At 38.9% G+C, this 19927-nt stretch overlaps 1 protein-coding gene across 5 annotated transcripts; it reads left to right on the top strand.

Annotated features, from left to right (window-relative positions):
* Positions 1–21: 21 nt before the first annotated feature.
* Positions 22–12705, top strand: TMEM267 (transmembrane protein 267). 5 transcript variants are annotated; one of them, XM_066181109.1, is made up of 4 exons: positions 22–133; positions 2173–2362; positions 3974–4361; positions 10753–12705. In XM_066181109.1, exons 3-4 carry the CDS (start codon positions 4038–4040, stop codon positions 11086–11088), a joined length of 660 nt encoding a protein of 219 aa, XP_066037206.1. In that variant the 5' UTR covers positions 22–133; positions 2173–2362; positions 3974–4037; the 3' UTR covers positions 11089–12705. The 5 variants fall into 5 exon arrangements, with proteins under 5 accessions (XP_066037206.1, XP_066037210.1, XP_066037211.1 ...); XM_066181113.1 differs by lacking the exon at positions 22–133 and adding an exon at positions 193–240; XM_066181114.1 differs by lacking the exon at positions 22–133 and adding an exon at positions 516–534.
* Positions 12706–19927: the final 7222 nt, after the last annotated feature.

The raw sequence follows: 19927 nt of genomic DNA, 5'->3' as shown, positions 1-19927 counted from the left end.
ACGCATGCTTCCTAACCGGCACCCTGAGGCTCTTTGCAGCCCGGTGCCCGAGGGCTTCCCAGCCGGCTCCGGCCGGGATCGGGGCGGCCGAGCCCCATGGGCTGAAGGGCGGATGGCGGCGGCCGCGCTCCAGGTGGGCTCGGGGGCGGGCGGGGCGGGCGGCGGTGGCTCCGGCGCCCCTCACCCCGCCGAGGCCCCGCGCCGCCTCCCCTCACGCTCCTGCTGGTCTCGGGTTCCCAGGTTAATTTCCTGCTCGGTTTAATTCAATTTGTTCTTCAGCGTCCTGGTAAAATCCTACCGCTTCCTTCTGGGGTTTTGTCCTCTCCAGCCCCAGAAACTGCGTTATAATTACCTGGCCCAAGTATATTTGCTAGATCACCACAGTAATGCGTTGTAATTATGTCGCCCAAAAATATTTGCATGATCAGTCCAATAATGTGTTATAATTATCTGACCCGAAAATGCTGGCACTGTTAGTTCTTCACAGATAGTCCTAGGCTGGGATCTCCTTTTCCACGAGATGGTGCGCTAAAGGTTTGAGCTGGTGTCTTAATTTGTCTTCTTGCACTTTTTAGTATAAATTAACATCCAGTATCAAATAACAAGGGGTTTAGGAGATTATAGAATTGTAAGGGACTACAGTCTTTTAACTTCTTGTGTAGAATGCATAATTCTATTACTTGGCAGGGTTTTACTCGGTTGTAGGTTGGACTTGATGATCTCAGATGTCTTGCCCAACCTAATTGATTCTGTGGTTCTGTAACTTCGTGCATTAAATTCCTGTATGTATTTGTGTATCTGATAGCGTTGTGCAAAACTGGGGCAAAAATTATGCAGAGCAATATTTCTAAGTGGTAATTTCAGCCCCTGTATTTTTGTTTCGCTCGTACACCATGGCCTCCTAGTGCCAACTGTTTTCCTGAAAGTATATTTAGAGTTTTGATTTAAATGTCTTCTTGTGTCAGTAATTTAAAATGTCAACTGCGTGTTCATAAAAATTACTTCGGTAATTTCCTTAAATTAAATTAGGTGCAGCTGCAGAATTTCGTTTTGAGACTATAGACAGAGGTTATGCTTAGTGCTTTATCTCATGTAAAAATGTCATGGGAAACCACAACTCAAAGCTGGGTTACTCTTACCAGCTGTCATGTCTTATATAAAACCAACCTAGAACTTTCCTTCAGGATGTTAACTGGACTGACCACACCGAGGTTTTTAAGCATTCTTGTGTAAATTATTCCCCATTCTTCTGTTTTAGCAACAATGTAAGCTACATAACTGCTTTCTGAGATTTACAGGCTGGGAAAATTGACACTTTATTGTGATATTTTGTAAAGAGACTGAAAAGCATCATTTTTCAGAGAGGAAAAAAGTTCAAGTGTTACATTAAAATTTATAATTTCAGAGATTATTTTGGTTGACCAGAGTTTTGCTTTTTCTGGTCTGATTTCCTGCTTGATCTGCAAAGTATTTCTGGGTAATTCTGTTGTACCTGGGAATGTGAGTTGATTTTTACACAGGTGGCACTCATTTTTGTCTCAAAAGGAGGCTGAAACAGATGGTTTAAAAATAACAGTTGGATGTGGCTATTGACTGTGGTCAACTTGAAGCCAGTTTTGCACCGTGTTCTTCATTCTGGCTCAAAGAACACATGCTAATACTGCCCATAGCAAAAGTGTAAGCCTAACACAGAACTGACAGAGACCTGTTACTATATTAATTTCTAGATCTCTCTTTATCTATTCCAAGGTCTCTAAGTGATGGGGTGGAATTTAAAAAGAGGTCCCTGAATGGGACTCATAAATGTTTCATAAGGTGAGAATCTTCTAGGCACAGGAAGAAATCTGTAAAAATGCATTGCTCTATCTGTTGATATGCAATAACATAGAAGACTGAAACTGTTCTTTTTGGACTTTGTGTTTTATTTTCTTTTAGTTGCTATCATGTTCCGTTTTTATTTCTGCTCTTCTCTTGGTTTATGGTCTTTTTTCTGCTTTCGTTTACAGAGCTTCAAAGCTTAGCTGGAGTTGCTTTTAGCTCAGTTATATTTGTTTACAAATTAATTAAATGTATGTTTATTCTTTCTGGTTTTTTTTTACTGTTGTTCATATTTCATGTATGCGGTTTTGCCTATATATCCATGCTTACTGGTGCCTGGTTTGTTTTATTTAGGATAGTGCAAATGGTGTGTGGTATTTCCTGCACTGGACTGGACAGACTGGATTCAGGAAGCACAGAGGCTCAGCACTGAGGCATAGACCATAGACATTTCCTACTGGAGTAAGGCACCTGTGATGGAAAAAAAAGTGTTCTCCTAGTCCCAGGGGAAGTTTGATTGTGAACACTGGTGTGCTTTTTAAAGGTATGTCGCTACATCACCTCTCCACGGATTGGGTTCTTACACAGCTTTTATGGTAATTTTAAATGAAATCCAATCTGATATGATGACCATATAGAAGAAACATTTGTGAGGAGACTGCCATTTTTTTTTCCTTAAAATGGAATTCATTCAGCAGTGTCCTGTGTACCATAAGGTCACCCACCAGAAAACAGGACTTCCATTGTTTCAGGAAATGCTTTGTGTCTACACATTCATTCAGAAGAGGCACAGTCGTGGTTAACAGACTCTAAACTTGACCCACTTTTTTCATCTCTGTGCAAAGTCCATATATTATTCATGCTTTCTTCTCTTTTACTTTTTAAAATGTTTTCTAAATAAATGATTCAGTCAGCTTTTTCTCTTCCTACAGAGATGCCAGTAGTTCTGTCTTGTGGATAATTCTACCACAGGCAGGCATGTAAATAATCTGGAAGAAACATTTATATCTTAGATGCCAGTAGTTCTGTCTTGTGGATAATTCTACCACAGGCAGGCATGTAAATAATCTGGAAGAAACATTTATATCTTATCTTTTATATCTTTTATCTTATATGTTTAAAATCGTGAATTGTTATGTGTCATCTTAGGAAGTCTAATACGCTCAAAAAGGCCCTTCAGAATAGGAATTTACCTAATAAAGAAGGGTTGTCAAGATGTAATGTATTGCACAGAAATGGCAAACTCATAGGAAGAATCCATTTTTAGGTAGGATATAGGCTTTAAAACTGTGGTCTGTCCCTACAGCTCCCCAGAAAGACTAGCATAACAGCTGGGACACCTAGAACTTCTCTTGCAAAAGGAGGAGTTATGAAGGTAATGTGGCAGACAATAGATAGGTCCTAAAAGTAACAGCCAACTTCTCTGCTGGAGCACATGCTGAGGAAATGCTTAGGTAGTGTCACTCTGTAAGGAGGTGGTTTTAATTACTTTGCTTGACTAAATGGTTTTTGTCTTTGTGTTTATTATAAATAGTGAAGATACTTTAGTGGGTTTGGTTTTATTAAGGTTTATTCTACATTCTCATCTCCAAACTAAACAAGGCATTGCTCAGGAAAGGGTACCAGGGGAATACTACATATGTTAGCAGAGAATGTAAATTAAAGCAATGGTTTGGATTATAGGTTGAAAACTCTGTTTTAACAGTTGTTGTATAGAGAAATCTGGGATTTTGAGCATCAATTCTAAGAATCCTCCAAACTGAATCTTCTTTTGTTATTACAGTATAAGTATTTCATTGGATTAAATCATGTATTTAAGATAAGAATCTATCAGTTTCAGGGAGTCTTGAAACATATTAAGTGTATTATTATAGATATGTTTCAAGTTATTTTGTAGTATTTAACATTTCATTAAGTGGAATTAGAGCTCTCCATGTTACTTGTGCTGGTTCTAATTAAAACAGGGCAGGTGTTTTAATTCAGAACTGTAGTGTATAAGTCAATAAACTAATTGAAATAAAAAATTCCCTGGGAATGTTAAAAGCAAACACTGAATTTGGGGTCCTAATGCTCAGTTGTATCTGCGGTAACAAATGTTTTATGCAAATGGATTTTCTTGGTTTAATAATTTTTTTCTGATCTCTGACATTCACAGAACAACTGACGATACAAAGGACAATGCACACTGTGTATCCTGATGATATTTTGTGTGCTGCGACATGGTTTTTGTCATGGCATCTGAGACTGAAAAGGCCCATGCTCTTCTCCAGACTTTCAGCACAGCATCAGTTATTTCCAGTCTAGGTTTGGGGATATTCTGCTTTGTAGCAGACAGACTTCTGCAGTTTTCCTTCATTCAGCAAAATGACTGGCTCCGAGCCTTATCTGATAATGCTGTGCATGGCATACTGGGGATGTGGTCCTGGGCAATAGTGATTGGACTCAGGAAGAAAAGTGACTTCACTGAGGTCACCCTGGCTGGCTTCCTTGCCTCTGTCATTGATGTGGACCACTTCTTTCTTGCTGGATCTCTGTCTTTAAAGGTAAACCAATAGATCAGTAATTTGTTGATTTATCACTGTTTACATTACTGTTCTTCTGCCATGTCCTAGAGAAAAGTTCCATTGATAATATAATTAAATACATTTAATAGATATACAGGAATTATGCTTATATGCAGTTGGTATGATCTTAAAAGCCACAAAAATATTTTACATCTACTGCTCAGTTTCTGCTACTTAGAAGGAAAAAAAAAGAGAGTTTTGCACATGTACATGCTGTTCTACATGTATCACATACATGCTTCAGGGGTTAAATGCTGCCTTGCACACTTTTGTGGATGAAGTGGATTATTCCACTTCATTTTACAGTAAGGGTTAGAAATACCTGAAATACGGAGTAGAAATATCTGAAATGTAGATGATAAAGCTTCTGTTTAATTTAATTCAGTCTTTATGAGTAATACATTGGGTTTAGCCAGCCCTAAATATTTCTCCCATGAACAAGCTATATGTGAGCTGTCACCTTGAAAAAGGCAGCCTGAGTTGTATTTAAATATAGTTCACTGAAAAAAAAAAATAGCAGGAAAGCAAGCATCAGCTTATTAATAAAAGTAAAAAGGTCAGTGGATCGTCATCTATTTACAGAACTGCTTGTTAGGACAGAGTTTCTCAATAGGATTAGTACTACCAGATTATGGCACTCTTTTCCGGTAGTTTTCCACACTGTTCATAGAGAAATAGCGGGAAGGGAAGGGAAGGGAAGGGAAGGGAAGGGAAGGGAAGGGAAGGGAAGGGAAGGGAAGGGAAGGGAAGGGAAGGGAAGGGAAGGGAAGGGAAGGGAAGGGAAGGGAAGGGAAGGGAAGGGAAGGGAAGGGAAGGGAAGGGAAGGGAAGGGAAGGGAAGGGAAGGGAAGGGAAGGGAAGGGAAGGGAAGGGAAGGGAAGGGAAGGGAAGGGAAGGGAAGGGAAGGGAAGGGAAGGGAAGGAAAGGAAAGGAAAGGAAAGGAAAGGAAAGGAAAGGAAAGGAAAGGAAAGGAAAGGAAAGGAAAGGAAAGGAAAGGAAGAAGAAAGGAAGAAGAAAGGAAGAAAGAAATCCTGGATTTTATATTCATGTAAGTGAAGAAGAATGGTTTACCAATTTTAAAAAAAAGTATTTAGGTGACAGCCAAGTGCAAGAGGCAAGTGTTGCATATAGTTGAGATATAAAAATCAGACTTAAAATGGAAAAATAGTTTTTGTTTATGTACAGTATCACTATTTATTGTAGAGAAAAGATGCCTTTTATTTGTGTGTTAGGTCAGTAAAGCCTCTTGGCTTTACCAATCCTGAGGAGAAAGGGAAGAATTGGGTCCATCAACCTCCTGGCCACATTCCCAGTGCAGCCCAGGATACCACTGACCACCATTTTGCCACAAGGACAGCCAGGCTCCAGCATGTCCTGGTGCCTGACATCATTCTTCCCTAAGCAGCTCCTAGTTCTCCCCTTTTCTGTACTTCTGTACAGCATGTGGAAATGCTGTACAATTATAGAACCATGAAAGGTAGCTTGGTTAATGGGTCGTATAAAATTATTACTGAATAAAAATATGGAACAGAATTTAAAGCTCTGATTATTCTTATCTGGTTTTTTTCTTATTTTAAACTCAATGAATTCAAGTAAATGAATGGCTAGCTATTAGAAAGCATTAAAATTTTATTACTGTTTTTTTCAGGCTTTTGAGCTGATTACCAGTATTTTTCTTAATTACGACCACTAGATGTCACACTTCACCGGTGTCTATTTGAGAAGTTGACTGTTGAATTGTGTCATGGAACTGGGAGGTGACCTGCCAACTGGCAGTGATGCAAGTTTAAATACTCTTACACCTTCCATGATGGGGAACATTGTGTAGCCTAACCTATCCCTGCTATGTGAAACGAAGTAACTTTGTGTAATTCTGTGACTTAATTTCTTCCTTTGTTGTTTCAGTTTGCAAGCAGATAGCAGTTCATTTTCTAATCCAGCCTGAATTATTGTTGATGGCAGTTAGATCTGGTTCTCTTATTCTTTAAGGCTTTTTTTTTTTTTTGCAAAAGACAGCCGATTTCTGTGCTCTGCCCCAAAATGTTTTTCCAATTGGAAACACAAAACATAACAGGTAGAATCATAGCCCTTTTAGTACCCAAATGTTTAGTAGCCAAAAGCTGAGGTGAGGAGAAGACACGATGCCCAAAGGTTTTTTCAAAGTGATTTGCCTATCAGCTCCTTTCCTTTCCATATGTTAACTGGGCTAATAAATGAAATAATCCAGTGTAGGTCTCTTGACTCTTAGAGCAAAAACAACTTGCAAAGCCAGTGTTCTTTACAAAGACTCTCTTCTTAACAAAATGACTTTAAAAAAAATAATCTTAAGGGAATACATTTATGTTTTTTAAACTTCATACTATTTTTCTCCTCTCCTCTGTATTGCTTTTTTGCCTAAATTACCTCTAAAAGATCCTGTCCAAACCCATGGACACTATTTTAGGTGAGACATCATTTGAGCCAAATACTGTCATTTAAGTCCTTTCTATGGCACAAAAGTACAATGCTTCTGTTCTTTAAAAGCAATATAATAATCTGTTACAGATTTTGTCTTCTTGCAGTACCATCAAAGTCCCTTTGGTTTGTGATGTAACATATTCCCCATAAACGTTGCTTCTGTGTGCTGTCTGGCCAGCAAATCTGATTGTGATATGTAATTTTTCTTTCCTTGGCTTAATACGACTTGCCTCTCAGTTTCTTGGCATAGTATCAGGCTGTCGCCTGTATAATTTATTACTTCATGGGATACTTTTTTACTGTGTGTTTGTTTGATAATTTTTACTACATGTTTGTAGTTACAGTCCCATTGTTTGTCTTTAAATTGCATGGTTGCAGGTGACTGCTTTAAGAGACTAACAAGTTTACTGCTTTTGCAACACATTACTAAATAACTAATAAATTAATAAGTCTAATTAACTAACCATACCATTATTACAAATTTGTGCCAATAGTATATATCACATTACTGTACACAATCACCTGTTAAGCTCATCATCATCACTTTTAAATCTGATGATGAGTTACTTTTTCTGAAGTAATCTTTTTATGCAGCACGAGGCGGTACTGCCTTCCACCTCCAATTGCTACCTTCACACTACTCTAGTCACCTACTTCTGTTCCTGCTGACGCCACCGAGCACTTGGATTGTGTGGCCACTGGTCTGTTTTTCATGGTCATCGTTATTTTTCTGCAGTGTTCAGGTTAAATAGTCACCCGTGGTATTTATATGTTTGCTCTGATAAATACTTGTGTACCAAGCACCATGTGATCTGACCTTTTGCCCACATTGTTTTTGCAACAAGTATGAAGTCTGCAATGACTTCCCTACTTGGAATTCATAGCTCTTTTTGTTCCATGTGGTTTTTACTGTGCACACAAGTACAGAAGGACTTGTCCCACGCGACTCCAAAGGTGGTAGTTCCTGCAGCCTGTCATCAGTCAGGAGTGCTGGTCTGACATGATGGGCTGCTCCCAGGCTCCCACAGGGACTGTAGCCCTCATGTTGCATGTAGACACTCACGTTGCAGAACAGACGTAGAAATTGCTGTCTTGCTGCTAAAGACTCACCAAATTCCAGAAGTGTAGAAGATGCAGTCGGTGGCAAACAAGCGTAACACTGCTGAGCAGTGTGGTACCCATGACTGACCTGGGCTGTACAGGGGCATTTCTGGAACTGGAGAATAAACTTTGCACAAGCACAATTAATACAGCATTGAATATGTTACTATATTGTTACTACTGAAATATATATTACATTGAATATGTTACTATGAATTAAAGACTTCAGGCTTGTGAATCACCACAGAATATCAGTGAGGGAGCATTTGTTGTTGCATAACATCCATGGTGTCACCATGAGCATTAAAGCAGATAATTTCAGTGGGTTCTCCTGCATGCAACTATTGTCTCCTATCTCCAGCTGTTCATTGTAGTGAGAGAGGCTGGAGGAGCAGAAACTGCAAAATGATTTTGCACCTAATTGAACATGTAGGCAAATGGAAAAGGTTATTTGCAAATAAATTCTGTTTGCAACTTTTTCCAGGAGGTTTAAGGTGGAAAAGGCTTGGGTTTTGTTGTTGTTGTTGTTGTTTTGGGGGGTTGTTTTTTGTTTTGTTGGTTTTGGGGGGATTTTTTTGATGTTTTTTTGTTGTTGTTTTTTGGGGAGGTTGTGGGGTTTTTGTGGGGTATTTTGTGGTTTGTTTGTTGGCTTGTTTGGTTTTGTTTGTTTTTTAAGATCTGGTGCTTTCTAAAGGCAAACAAATTTGCCTGTTAAGAGAAAGAGAGTACTGCAGCTTATATTAGCAAACAGAACTACCTGTCTGTCTCCAGGGCTTGGCAGCTCAAGGATGTAAATGTTTCTTAGTCACAGAATATAAAAGAGGAAACAGACTGTTCTTCTCTCAGACCTTGGGCAACAGTATATCAGAAGCTTGATGGCTGTACTGCAGTTGCAAAACAGGACTTTCTCTTGCTAAAACTGAACACTCAGGTTTGCTATATGAACAACCCTGCCATCTGAAATTTATATGAAAAGAATTTAAGCATCAGCTTGGCACCGATACAGATAAACTGTGTGTATAAGTAACATTAAAATTTTCCTTACTCACTGTTTTGCTGTTGGCACCTAACCTTAATAGGCCAGAGGGAAAAGACTAATTTAGACTTTGCTACTGTTTTTTTCCAAAGTGCAGAAATAGAGGCCAGTCAACAGATTATCTGCTGAAACATATCACTATCCAGGTTTTTTCAAAATTAGGTTAGTATGTACTTTTGAGGCTCTTGTTGATAGTAACAAGAATCCGACTCTTTGTAAGGCAGTGATAAACAATTTCACCATCACAAGATTTTTCTACTTTAATCCGTGATTAATCTGCTTGTGTGAAACAGAACTGAAGTTGAAGAAAATACACCTTTTGCTCCAACTTAAAGGAATTGGGTCTACAACATTCAAGTTAAAAATTGTTGAGACCATATGTGAGCTTTTTAATCCCATTACCTGATCGGGAGAGTCACAGACGAGCATGTGGTGGGAAGCTAATAGAGCAAAGCTTTCTGCAGGTCTTTTAATGTTGGCTGTGGTTTAAAGCATGTGCTGTTATATTCCAAGGTAGTCCATAATTTCCCATCTCTCTATTAACTGGCTAAGGCTACATCAACGCTTCCTTGCAGAGAAGATAGTCTTCCACGCAGTTATCTAAATTATGCATTAGTTTGATGAACCTGTTCCAGAGTCCCACTGCCAGGCCCTCTCACTGTTGAATCCTGCAAGGACTAACACAACTGAAGAATGAACAGATTAGAGATGCTTTGTTTGCCTTCTGCCCTAGGTGCAGTGAGGGATGTGCTCAACACAGCAAAGATACACTGTCATGTTACATCTCTGGTGCCTTGCTACAGGTTTTCTGAGTGTTCACCAGTGTCTGAATTGAGCCAATGAGTATGACATCAGCACTTCCGTAGACCTTTTAGTAATGTGCTGTTGTTTCTCCTGTGCTTACAGACACAAGAATCTACTTATTTGTCTAATAGAAATCGGAAATATGGTTATTTTTTTTATTGTGTTTGAATTTGTGGTCATAGTTGTGTAGCTGTTGCTACTGAGTACACCTACAGAACACATGTATATTAAATTGACATTATCACTAATGGCTAAATCTAATCTCACTAGCTAGGCATTCACCTTATTGAAACCAAATATCAGATTTTCAGCTGAGTTACTGTTAAACAAGTTGTTGATACAAAAAACCCAGCCACAAATGTTTCAGATCTTGGCTTATGAGCTTTGTTTTGCCTGTCCATGAAACTACTGTCTCAAGGTGATCAAAATATATGTAACTTTGATCATATCTTTGTCCTGTTGAAAATTATTTTTCTGTTCTAAACAGTGTGCAACTGAACCAACTTTACAGATGGCAGCTGTAGTAAAATACAGGATGTATTTTTGGAAGTAAATGCCATTGCAGCACATGATTTATTTGAAGTAAAACATATTAAATATTTCAAGTGTATTGCATGGTTGTTTTCATTTTAATTATCTTGAAATTAAATACATATAATCAGTGCAGCTGATTATACAAGTTCCTGTGTACCACATGACTATGTGACAAGTTTCCTCATCCCTCTCCCTCCCTGTTTTGCTGACGATAGTACTTAGTAGGATGCGTGATTCATATCACACAATAGAGAGACAGGGCAGCACACTACTCTCAAGTATAAAATTGGCTTCAAATTAATTGCAGTGGAAAGGAACAGTATGTTTTTTGTTTCTGCTTCCACTTAGTCACCTGACAACACACCTGTAGACACTCATGAAACTTTTCTTCTCTTGTCATAGTTGTAGCCATTGGCAATAATATTTTTCTCTTCTGCAGGCTGCTCTGACTCTTCCACGGAGACCACTTCTTCACTGTTCTACTGTAATTCCTGTGGTGGCTCTGACATTAAAGCTTATCATGCAGCTTTTCAGGCTTAAGGACTCCTGGTGCTTTCTTCCCTGGATGTTGTTCATATCCTGGACTTCTCATCATGTCCGTGACGGGATTCGTCATGGCCTCTGGATCTGCCCATTTGGGAAAACTCCTCCCTTGCCATATTGGCTATATGTGGCAATTACAGCATCTTTACCTCATCTGTGTTCATTTATTATGTATTTAACGGGCACTAGAGAATTAATGTCTATAAAACATGGGATCCACATTGATGTATAGGAAAAATGGCTGTTAAAGGTGGTTTGTGCCAGCACTTGAAATAACCTGCCTGTCTGTCACTGAAAGGTTTCCTTATATCTCCTACACCTTCTGAGTTAGGCATTTTAAGGTTGTGGAGCCAATTACAGCTCGTCTCAATTTCTTGTGGTCATAGAACCTATTTAATGGATAACAATAATTTTATATCTGTACATCTCTCTTGTACAGTGTGTGGTCTTCCATGATAGTTCATGCATAGCGAGCTGCTTATAAAGTACTTAGCTCCTCTCTGTAGTAATGACATTACATTTTACTGTCATGGTGCCATTCATCTGATCACCATTCACTTTGTAATCTGCCTTTGGAGAATACATTGCATCCAGATAGTATTTGTATAGCACTTTAAAATTGTGAAGTTCTATATAAATGCTAGATATTACTGAGGATCTCATAGGGTATGGCACTTCTAAAGAATCCCTCAGCCTTTCAAATTTATTTATGTGTTAGGAGTCCTGCTGGACTCTTGTATTCAACTATTTTAGAAGAAATACTGCCTGTATTTCACACTGTCTATCCACACCTCTTTGAACCTGTACCACTGAGTGTTTTACTAAATTCTATATCCTCCTGTAGTTGCTTGCTACTAAAATTGCAGATAATTACTAGCTTCAAAATTAGAAAGGAGTAGACAGTTTGGTTATAGTATTATGGTGTGTTGGCCAAATTGTTTAGTTCTTAAAAATACACCAATTATTTATACTATTTAATTTGGAACCAAGGAATTTTAGTACATATTAAAGATTTGTGTGAAGATTCAGGGAGACACAAGAAAATAAAAATTGCTTATAACACAAGTTTGCTTAAAGACATTACTACTCAGTAAAGCATTTTCCATTCAGTGCAATATCATCCTCATAATTGTAAAATAAAATGCACTAATATTATTGTTATTATACAGAAATAGAAAATTCCTTATAAAAAGTTCCATAGGGAAAAGTGTTATTATGCTGCAGTTTATGAGGTAGTAATTTGCACTATGGACTATTCAGTTTTCATTTACAGACACTTCTCAGAAAGAGTCCCAAATTAAAAGTTGTTTGGTCTTGTCTAACTAGACAAGACTGTCTAGACTTGTGTAGTTTATGATGTACAAACTGAAAATTATTAATAATTTTTAAATTTTTTATTCACTGCCCATTAAAGACATGGGGCCTTAACTACTCCAGCTTGTGATAAATAGCTGTCAAAGGGGATCATTTTTATGGAACTGCATGTATAAGGTAGCATGTGCTTAACTTAGGTTACCAAGGGGTGTAAGGATTTACGTGATGTGTACATTTACATTATTAAGTGTATATTAGAATAAAGTTTAAAAAAAGTATTAACTGGGATGTCTGTCTTAATGAGTACCAGAAGCTTTCTGTGGGTGCAGAATACTTAAGGCTCTTTGCAGCACTCTGTATTAATTACGGAAAGTGTTGCACCTCTTCAAAATGTGTCTTTGCACCAGAAGAATAGTCTCTGTCCTGTCTGTTCTTCATGTTACAAATGTATGCCAATGTAAACTTGTGTGATAGTACAGTGGGCCTGTCTAGCCTTTATTATAAAATGAATAAAAGGTTTCTTTCTTGGAAAGAAGGTTGCAAGAGCAAAGCATTTTTTAGAGGGTTATCCTCATGCTGTGGATTTCTGTCCTTCAGAGTTTTCCAGAAACAGCATAAGAAATATCTTGCTTTAGAGCCCTCAGGTCAAAACTATCTTTTATCCAAAGGCATGATGGTTAACTAGAGGAGCATTGCTCATTCATTTGCTTCTATCCTGTATTTTAAACTACAGGCTGTGAAATGCCAATAATGAATAAATTTTTTGCAAGGGGTGAACACTGAAGTCCATGTAGAAAATGTTCTGTATTCTTGTTTCATGGTATAATATTTGTATAATTTTGTGCTTTATCCAGATTTTTTGCAAAGAGAAATGTGTATAGAAACAATGTAGAATTACACTTTCTCACTTTTAGACTGTAGCTGTAGCATTTCTGGTAACTGTGTGTCTACCCACAGTCCTTAAGATCAGTACAGTACTCTTATAGCTGTGTTTAAGGTTCAGGTAATGGGTACATCTTCAGTCTTTTAAAACTACATATTTTAATTCTCTTTATGTCTAGGTATTTCTGTGTGAGCTTTCACAGTAACTTTGAGCTGTATTTTGAAACACTATTTTTTCTGGCCATGTTCTTACACCAGTTCTATTCTACCACAGCAGTAGGTGAACCCTACTCTGAAACATTAAGGAAAGTAGCAAGTACTTTGTACCATGACTTCTTTCCCTCCAGACAGACTTGGCAGTCTCACACCTCAGCCTGACATTGAGGCAGCTTTAGCTGAGACCATCAGCAGCTTTTCAAGGTGAACAGACACGTGTCATGTACTGCTGTAATTTGTGGGTAGCCAGAGTAGGGTACAAAGGGGAAGTCGGGTGTTTGTTTCAGCCTGTGTGTCGTGGGCAGAGTGGGAGCTACAGAGGTGATAGAGAAGCCCTCCCGTTGAGTCACAAGGCACAGACCAGACACTCTTGCTTTCTGAACCCCTCGCAGAGGCCTCTGGGTGCAGCTGGACCCAGCCTTAGCCCCTGACTCTGTCAGTAGCTTATGGTAATGGATTCAATAGGCATTATTGAACCTTTTCACAGTTTTGTCCCACACGATTAAGGATGACAAACCAGAGATACTTATATAAAAATAAGTTACTTGTTATGATGATGAGACTAAAAAATCTTAATCAGAATTATTTACTACACAGTATAGATAGCTATAACTACTAGTCTAGTGAACTCCACTATTTTGGAAGCAATATTGAAGCAATTATATCAAAGGTAGCAGGAGAAATTATGAAGCAGAGATTGATTTTACCTACCCATACCAACAACTATGGGCAAATCTCTTTCTCTCAGCTTCGAGGGGTAACCTTGAGGCAAATCCCAGCTCAAGAAAGGAACGTCCACACAAGCTCCAGAAAATGGATTGTTGGACGACCCTCCCCACTCATTAAAAAGTGGGAGTGGGCCCTATGTTTCCAGATCAGCTGTATCAGCTCAGCATCTTTAGTTAAGTTGGTAGTAGTGGTAGTAGTAGTAGTAGTAGTAATAGTAGTAGTAGTAGTAGTAGTAGTAGTAGTAGTAGTAGTAGTACCAACACTTGTTCGTTACTTTATCTGGTACTTTACCAGGTCTGCCACAGCCTCACCTTTCTATCAGGTATGTTTAACTCTGGGATTGAGTCAGGCTCCTTCAGCCTTATTCAGAACCAAAAGCACTGGGACAACCCCCTCTTCCATTCACTACTGATAGCTTTGCAAGCAGGGAATTATTTGAGCTGTTTTACTCCTGTCCAGGCAGAGCCTCCTGCGAAGCCTCATCACCCAATACCTACCTGCTACAGGTGACTTGCCCAACAATTCCTTACCATTATTTCCTTTGCATTTCAAATTCACTGATGTTTCCAGCTATGCATGGATACCTGCCATGTGTAGCGAAACCATTACAAAAATAAACCAAGAAACTAAAAATATAATGACTTCATGCTTTACTGCATGCATCAGTATAAAGGGTAAATGTAAAATGCAAAAAGCATGTGAATTACACAAAACTTGCAAAGTTTTGCAAAAAAAACTTAGCTTGCAAAGTCAAGCTAATGGTGTTGTGCACAATGTATGATACATATCACTAAAATATTAGGTATTTCAGTGATTCTTTTAATCCAATCCAAACATTTTCCATGTATTTTCAAATTGAACTTAAAACAGTGATGGAAGTGTAGGGTTTTTCTGACTTCCTTTGTTAGAACTGTGCTGGTTTTTTTTTTTCTTTGACAGATTGCTGCAGTATAAAGTAGGTACTAATAGCCCAAGTTAAAAGAAAAATGTTAGACTGTTTCTTCTCCCCAGTCCTGGAGAAATAAAATAAAATTACTCCTTATTGTCTAATGGCCTTAACAGAATGCATGAACATGTTTCCTGTAACTTTGTATTTTCCTTTAAAGTCTAATCTGTATTTTCACCTGATTGCTGGTATCACTTTTACCACAGTACAGTATATATTGTATCATGTACCCTTAATAAGGTATTGTTAAGTGAATTATTCATAATTGATCCCATGTCCCAAGGAAAATTATGCTAAGTTTGAATTAAACTGAAGTAATTTTTACAGCAGGCCACTGATATTGACTTATTATGAGAAGAACATTTCCTTTGCTAATGTAAATAAAGTTCCAGAGAGAGAGAGAAGGGGTTAAAATTCAGTCTGAAGGAAATGTTAGTACATAGTTAATTTTGGACACATACCTTTTTATTCCATCACTGTCAGTACGAAGCTAAGTGATGAAATGCATCACAAGAGTATATGTCTGTTTGAGTGATTGAGCCAATCTAAATTCTGTCAATTATGCAGATTTATTCAGGGCAGAAGAAATTTTGTATTCTCAGTATTACATATCATGAGCTTTGATCAGCTGGTAATTTTGAGCCCAAAAACTAGGTTTTGTTTCCCTGCTACAGGCAGACCTTGCATTGAGGCAAAGGAAGAGCTGTCAAGTTGAAAGACCTTTGCATTCATCACGAAAAAAAAAAAAAGAAAAAAGAAAAAGAAAAAAAAAGTAGTAACACTTTTCCTCAAAATTACAAGTTGGTGCCTTCAGTTCTTTCTTACCATTCCCTTAAAATTAAAAGCCTTAAATATTACACCCTCTGAATTTTTGAATTTATATTTTCAAATTGTATATTTGAATGCTGTATTGTAGAATTGTTTCCTGTTATTTAAACCCCTATTAAAGTTAAACGGTACTTGTCTTTGATACAGAGAGATAGAGATAGATGAGACAGAGACAGAGATAGAGATAGAGATGAGATAGAGATAGAGATAGAGATAGAGATAGAGATAGAGATAGAGATAGAGATAGAGACAGAAACAGAGATAGAGATATAGAGATAAGACAGAGATAGAGATGATTGAGATATATCTCACACACTGATCTTTCCTTCTATGTTCATATAATAATTTTGCATTTGTTTAACTAATTTTGTATTGATTTTTCCTGGAGTGAGGAGAAATGTTTGTCTCAGTTCCCCCTTAGACTGGGGAAAACCAGATGTGCTACAACTTAGCAGAAACATTTTAGTGCAAGGAAATCTTCAGAATATTTAAAACAAGAAAGGAGATTATACTGTCCTTTTGATGGAAGTGTTCAGTAGGTTTTCTAGGCAGTTTTTAAAAACAGATCTGTTTAATCAAACTGAAAACATTTGTCTTAGTAAATACAAGTGAACAATCTGCATGAAATTGGATTTGTATAATGAAACTGTTGCAGGAGTAATCAAGTTGCTGCTGCTACATCCACCACAGAAACTACTCCTTTGGCCTAGGAATGTTAGTAATATCCCTGGAGCTTTCTTTGTGTTGCCAACGGAATTCAGTCTTACATTGTTCTCATTTTTCCCATTAAAAATTACATTGAGCAAGGGCTCCTTGCCTGGTGTGGGGTAATTTCCTTAAACTGATGTCCAGTCATTTACATTCATTTTTTACAGATGAGCCAAAGAAGCTCAGTACAGTAACTGTGCAAAAGAAATGAAATCAGAGGTAGTGGACATAATATTGGCATAAGGAATTTAGAAGGTACAATGCTTCTAGTGTCACATTTCCATTCAAATTGCTGATAATCAAAACCACCTCCCTTTTATGTATTACTGCCAGCAGTTTAGAAGCAAAGTTTGTGGTGACTGCTTTAAAGCTTTGAGGTGTTTCTGGGGCAAGTGAATACCAGAAGATGCAAGTAGTAAGGCTTTATGAACATATTTCCAGAAAAATCATCTGTGGCATCTTGTTCATGTAGCTGTATACAATATGTAGATAGAAACAGCTATTTCCTGGTCTTATTGTGATAACATAGTTGTGGCTTGGGGAATTTTGGTACAAAATGCTCTAGCTATTATGACCTTTTAGCACAAGTAATTTTTGTTCCATTAGTCCATGTAGAGATATACCTTCCCTTCTATTTGATAAGTTTTGTGAAGGTGAAAGTTCAAGTGTTTTGCCAGCATCTTCTGTGCGAGTGTTCTCTATGCCTTGTAACACAAATAAGCAAAGCAGAGGCACTCAGAACTTAATATAAAAATGTATGCACTGATTTATTTGTAATTTTTCCCAATGGTGAAAAATAATTCCACATGCTTTAGCATCATGCATCTTGCATTTAAATATCTATATAAACGTTGACCAAATGGTATTTCTATTTATTTTATATGGCTGCAGAGACACTGTTAGTGTTTCATGTCAGGTTAGATGATAAGGATGATCCTGCTGCCTCAGTCTACTGGATTCGTCAGCTGGGTGTAGCAAATGTGAGTGGTAGACATCTGTGTGGTAGTAAACAATCATTGAGACCTTCTCTATTCAGTGTGTGACTGAAGCTCAGTCTATTCAGTGGTTCTTAAAATGTGATTTATCGCTTCCTAAGAGAGATATATGCTTCTGGTGTACTGACTTGCATTCCACTTGTCACAGATTGTTCTAACTAGATGGAAACGACTATAATTGGGATTGTAGATTGGGCTTGTCTTCCTGTCTGTCCTGGGTTGAAGTATATTCTATCACCATCTTCATGAACTGTTGAAACCAGGTGAGGCAGCGCTCCCTGCCTCCTCCACTCTGGCTTATCTTCTGTTAATGGGCCCATCAGCACCTTTGCTACACAGCTCACAGGTAACCACCTCCTGGACTACCTCCTGTTAATGGGCCCATCAGGCCTTATCACATGACTCACCATCCCATTGTGAGATGCTCCGCCCAGAGGGAGAAACCAAGCATTCCAGCCTGGATATAAGCTGAGACTCTGAACACCAGAGGGGCGCTTACCCACTGGATTCCCAGAGGACCTGAGCTACCAGACCTTTCTACAGGATCACTGCTTCAGGAAGACCACCTCATCTGGACTGCTTCCATCACTACGCTCAGGTTGTATTCTGACTCTGTCAGTGATCTTTTGTATTATTGCATCTATTTTATTTTACTTTTCTTTCTTTTTTTTTTCCTATTAAATTGTATCTCTGACTTGGAGCCTCTCATTTGTTTTGCCTTCAAACTACTACATTTTTGGCGCCCAACGTGGGGCACTAGGCACTGAGAAAAGTCAGAATTACAATTTTGTATTGAAGAAGTCACCTGTTCGCTATGATGCTCAACATGCTTACATGTGTCTTGTATCTATCTCTCTATATTTTTCCACAACTGGGGTACTATCTGCCAGTCTTAATGCTCCTGCGTAGACCAGGGTATGGTACTAAAATTGCTTTAGTGGTCTATTATGTCCATTGCTTGATAAACTCCGAGGCAATGAACATTATTCAGAATATACACCCACTTTTGTTTTCTTGTTCTGGTCTAGGATGCTGCATCTGGGGCCTCAACAATCTCACCCAGCCCCTGTGGCGAGGGGTGAAGAATGTTTTTTTCCAGCTTTTCAGGCATGACACAGCAGTTTTTGAAAATATGGAGTACCCTCTGGATGCCAAGGACAGCATGATGTTGTTGTTAGTCCTGCTTTGTCTTCTCTGCACGGCCCGCGCCATGCTTAGAATCAAAACACTACATGGTGTGATACAGCATATTCTGAAGGAAGAGGAAGAGGGAAAAACAAGCAGAGCAACAGTATCAGTGTCTACACAGAGTGTCACAGAGGCGAAAGGAACCAAAGGCAAGGAAATAGTGTCCTCATCTACACAGACTGTCACAGAGGAGAAAGAAGCCAAAAGTGAGGCAACAGTGTCCACATCTATGCAGACTGTCACAGAGGAGAAAGGGACTAAGGGTGCCATCAGCATCTCCACACAAACCATCACTGAACCGGAACAGCCTAAACCAGTAGCAGTTGCCCCCGTTCAGAAGAAGAAATCAAGGACCAAATCAGTCCGCATAGTGACTGATGAGGGTGCAGCAGGACCTTCACACCCAGCAGAAGAGACAGAGCCAGAAATCATCACTCGCTCTCTGTCTCTGGGTGAACTGCGTGACCTGCGAAGGGAATTCACCCACCAGACCAACGAGTCCATCCTGACCTGACTGCTCCGCATCTGGGACGCTGCAGCCAATGACACCATTCTGGATGGAAGTGAGGCCAGGCAACTGGGATCGTTGTCCCGGGATGTGGTCATTGACCAGGGGATTGGGAAAAGCCAAGAACCTCTAAGCCTCTGGCAACGACTGCTAACAAGTGTGAAGAATAGATACCTTTGTAAAGAAGACCTCCAAGTGCACCAAGAAAAATGGAACACAATAGAACAAGGTATCCGATGCCTGAGGGAATTGGCTGTGTTGGAAATCATTTTTTCAGATGAGAGATTTCCTAAAAACCCAGATGGTGTCCAGTGCACATCACGGATGTGGTTGAAATTTGCACGGCTTGGACCCGAGATGTACTCACGTTACCTGGCAACACTGCAGTGGAGGGAAGGTGAGGACAGGGTAGGTGTCTTGGCTAATAAACTAAGAATTTACGAGGACACTGTCACTGCTCCAGTTCATACCCATGTCTCGTCTGTGGAAAAAAGACTGGCTGAGCAAGTCCGGAACTTGATTGAAGAAGGCCATCAGAAACTGAAAAAAGAACTTAAGGAAGAAATTTACCATATCCAACCAGAGCCAATGAGAGTCTCTGCCATTAGAAGCAGGCGCTCCCCAGCCAGGGAGAGAGGATACACACCACGAGGTAACCTCTGGTCTTTTGTTCGGGAACATGGAGAAGACATGAAGAAGTGGGATAGAAAACCCACCTCCTCCGTAGCAGCCCGGGTACGTGAACTGAAAAGAGAAA

This window comes from Chamaea fasciata, unplaced genomic scaffold (assembly GCF_029207755.1).
Source record: "Chamaea fasciata isolate MVZ Bird 193981 ecotype frontalis unplaced genomic scaffold, bChaFas1.0.hap1 SCAF_4, whole genome shotgun sequence".
Lineage (NCBI taxonomy): Eukaryota > Metazoa > Chordata > Aves > Passeriformes > Sylviidae > Chamaea > Chamaea fasciata.
Note: the sequence above shows the minus strand (reverse complement) of the source record. Positions and strands in the feature narration are given on the sequence as shown.

Excerpts from the sequence above, each read along its gene's own strand:
- TMEM267 (XM_066181109.1), top strand. The coding sequence starts at position 4,038 with ATGGTTTTTGTCATGGCATCTGAGACTGAAAAGGCCCATGCTCTTCTC. Across the intron at positions 4,362-10,752 it reads CTGGATCTCTGTCTTTAAAG|GCTGCTCTGACTCTTCCACG; the intron begins GTAAACCAATAG and ends TCTCTTCTGCAG.